This window comes from Dipodomys ordii, unplaced genomic scaffold (genome assembly GCF_000151885.1).
Source record: "Dipodomys ordii isolate 6190 unplaced genomic scaffold, Dord_2.0 Scaffold79, whole genome shotgun sequence".
Classification (NCBI taxonomy): Eukaryota; Metazoa; Chordata; class Mammalia; order Rodentia; family Heteromyidae; genus Dipodomys; species Dipodomys ordii.
The window spans coordinates 4,937,909-4,941,318 of record NW_012267295.1 but is presented as its reverse complement, the minus strand read 5'-3'; the positions used below and the strand labels follow the sequence as shown (position 1 = coordinate 4,941,318).

The following is a 3,410-nucleotide window of genomic DNA, read 5'->3' as shown; positions in this document are numbered from 1 at the left end:
AAGTTCCCAGGCGCATCTCCAGCCAGTCAGGAGGACAACCCAGATTCCATCATGAGGCTTAATCACACCCTGCTTCAAGTCTACCCTGCAGCCTCCCTCCCTCCCAGAGCTCAGTGCCTTCAGTCTCTAGTGCCTCTAGAAGTCAGAAATGATGTCAAAGCACCCACCCCACATCACCCTTACACTGCCAGGACCTGGCATTCTTTACCCAGAATCAGTGAGGCCAAATGGGTTCTGGTTATTTTCTTTTGGATTTTGACACATGTCAGGTATGTAATGAAATACCTCGGGGCTAGGGTCTGCACTTGATGTGAAATTCATAAAAGATTTATTTTTTGTACATGACACACAACCTGCAGGTGATTCCATAGGCTATTTTACGACAATCTCTCTGCTGAGGTCAGGTGTAGGACTTGCCATGTCTGGCTCCATGGTAGTGCTGAGAGGATTTCAGATTTGGGGTCAGGCGATGGCAGCCCATCCCAGTTTCTGGAGAAGAGGACGTAGGTGATCAGCAGTAATAACAGGCCCTCAGCACACATTCAGGACTGAGCTGGGGTAGGACAAAGTTTGTACAGGGTCTCACCTGAAGCAAAAAACAAAAGGCTAAAGGACCGGAGCTTGCAAGGTTCATGTGGGAGAGGATTTGACCTGCAAGGCCTGAGTCCAGTCCCCAGAACTCAGAAATTACTGATTCACCTTTGGAGGCGTTTTGGAATTGGGGATTTTGAATCAGAAATGTTCCACCTGTACGGCCTTGTCGCCAAAGTCTGCAGGCTAACACAGCCACTCCTGGCTGGCAGGACTTCCCAGGAGTCTGCAGATCCTTTTCCAGACACAGAGCAGCCAGGGAAGGCTTTGGTAAGGCTGGTGGTTTAACACACTGGTCTTCTAGGATGTAAGGCTCTTTGTTCAATGTCAGAGCCTCCTACTGGCAGAGGCCTTGGCTGTCAAGCATTTATCTTGAGAGGGAGGTTTCTCTCAAATGCCCTTCATGAAAGAACATCCTAAGTGGCCTTTTACTCTTTGACCCTCATTGAGTACGGACCACAGAGCCTCTGGGACCTACTAAACTCGTTCATCTTTGAAAGAACAATACTGAATATCTGTTTCATCCTAGTAAGCTTTGTTTCAGTCTAGTGAAAGCATGGTGACTTGTGCAGGAAAGAAGTTACGGAATCCATTTTGCAGCAAAACAAACTGATGCTCTCCATCCTGTGACATTGACTTTTGCAGGGAGGAGGCAGGAGCACTGAGAGAGGTTCTGAAGAACGTTACAGCAGACATGATCTGGAAAGACCAGGAGGATAGGAAGATCTTCTTGCAGAGGTTTCCTCAGATGAAAGCAGAGGTTGAGGGGCACATCAGGAGGCTCCGGGCCCTGGCAGAGGAGGTCAGCAAGGTGCACAAGGACTGCACCATCTCCCACGTGGTGGCCGACTCCACTGGTGTTGCCTCTGGGCTCATGGCCCTCGGTGGCCTTCTTCTGGCACCTTTCACAGGAGGACTCAGTATGGCACTCGTGGCAGGTGGGATTGGGCTGGGAACAGCATCTTCTGTGACCAGTGCTGCCACCAGCATTGTAGATGGGAGTAAAATGGCTTCAGCCAAAGATGAAGCCATGAAGCTGTTGTCCACAAGCACGGATAGATTAAAGGAATTAATAGGGATGTGTGTTAGGTTTGCATTTAAAAGTTCATTGGCAATGGATGAGTTCATCCAGTGCCTGAGAGAGCTGGGGCCATATGTCTCTACCTTAAGAGGGGCCAGAACCAACCCTCATCTACCACATGAGTTGGAGGGCCGATTGAACAGGGTGGGATCTTCAAACACCTTTGAGAATGTGGAGAGAGCCTTTCAGGGCCCTGCACAGTCAATGAGCAGAATAACCCGAGTCTTGGGGGGAGTCTCCACAGGGATCTTACTTGGGTTAGATGTGACCAGTCTTGTGCAAGATTGACAGCATTTATCTCAGGGGGCAGAGTCAGAGTTGGCCAAAGAGTTGCGCTGGGTAGCTCAGGAGCTGGAGAACAAGTTGATGTTGCTTGTCAGGGTCTACGAGGCACAGTAGGAGATGCCACCTTCCTAAGCCCTGTCACCACAGAGCCACACCCAGGGAGACTTCCTTCACCTTGGTGCCCCAGCCTTTGTGTGCTCCGCAAACCTTCACACAACCTCCTCGGGGGATTCCTGAGGCGTAGCATCTGGCTATTTCTATGCCTCCAAACTCCATTCTAAAATGCTCTGCTGGACTTTCTCTTTGCAACTCTCATGAAAACACAGACTGCCTTTACCCTATATGTGTACTGTGGGGCTCTGGGGGCCTCAGGGGCATGATCGCAATCAATAAACTGATCATAGGCTACCAGTTGTTGGATGCACGTAAACTTCTCCATGCTGGGTTCTGGGAAGGCATAGCTGGGTAACCTTTAGGAGTTAGCAGTCTCTAGAGCAGAACTATTCTTTGTCTATCACTGGGACTCTGCCCAACAGCTCCCTATTCAAGTTAACTGCCACCATAGCTGTGTTAAAGCAGCCTTTCCTACACTTGTGGGAAATAGGTGAAGCTCCACTGTGCTCAAAGTTGAGTGCCCCTCTGGACTCGGGTGGGAAAATCTTACCCAATAATCCTGGTACTGTGACTGTGATGATGGAGGATGAGCGTCCAGAATTCCTCATCCCCACCCCCACAGCTTCCAGCTATGGCGGTGGGGTTCTCTTCTACTCCCGACCTCATCTGTCACCTTCCACAGGCAGAAGTCAGGAAGAAGGGCGCAGGAGCTGGGCAGCCTCCAGCCACACCAAAACTCAGAAATGCTCCTGTGACCAAGAAGGAGGAGGAGAGGTTGGAAGTGTGGTTCAGGTGGTAGAGCACCAGCTAATGAGCAAAAATATCAGATAGCAAGTTTGAGTCTTGGTCTTGGACAAAAAGAGAGAAAGGAGGAGGATAATAGAAAGAAGTACAACAGTAGCTCTTTAGAAACTTCTAGTTTTGTTGTTTTACTGCATTGAAAAAAAATTTAAGTGCACAAAAGTACAGACTTAGGCTCTCAATCTTTCCTAGGTCACCAATACAGAAAATCCATGGCAGCATTTGGGGGAACAGCCCAGATTGGCCAGTGTTTATTCTTTAAGCATTATAAACCAAGCGCAGCCCCTGGTGGTCATCTCTCAGATCTCTTTCCCCTGCAGCAGAATTTAAACCTTTAACCAGAAGCCAAGTCCTTGAGGTTTCCCAGCACCTTGCTAGGCCATCAGAGCTCCCGGGCCAGGCCGCGCCATCTCCTTTCTCTGAGTGTCCTTCCGCTCACACGTGGAAAGACAATGGTGTGCCATCGGCACAGATGCGACTCCATACTTTTCATTCTTCAGTGGTGCTTCCTGAGCATCTCCCCAAGAGCCATCCATCT

At 49.5% G+C, this 3,410-nt stretch overlaps 1 protein-coding gene across 1 annotated transcript in view; it reads left to right on the top strand.

Moving 5' to 3' along the window:
• The window catches only part of LOC105992114 (apolipoprotein L3-like), a 6,303-nt gene extending 3,938 nt beyond the window's left edge, over positions 1-2,365 (top strand). Inside the window, exon 3 of the mRNA XM_013024944.1 lies at positions 1,237-2,365. Within this exon, the coding sequence (XP_012880398.1) occupies positions 1,286-1,960 (675 nt within the window). The 5' untranslated portion in view covers positions 1,237-1,285 and the 3' untranslated portion in view covers positions 1,961-2,365. The remainder of the gene's footprint in view (positions 1-1,236) is intronic.
• The last annotated feature ends 1,045 nt before the right edge of the window (positions 2,366-3,410 follow it).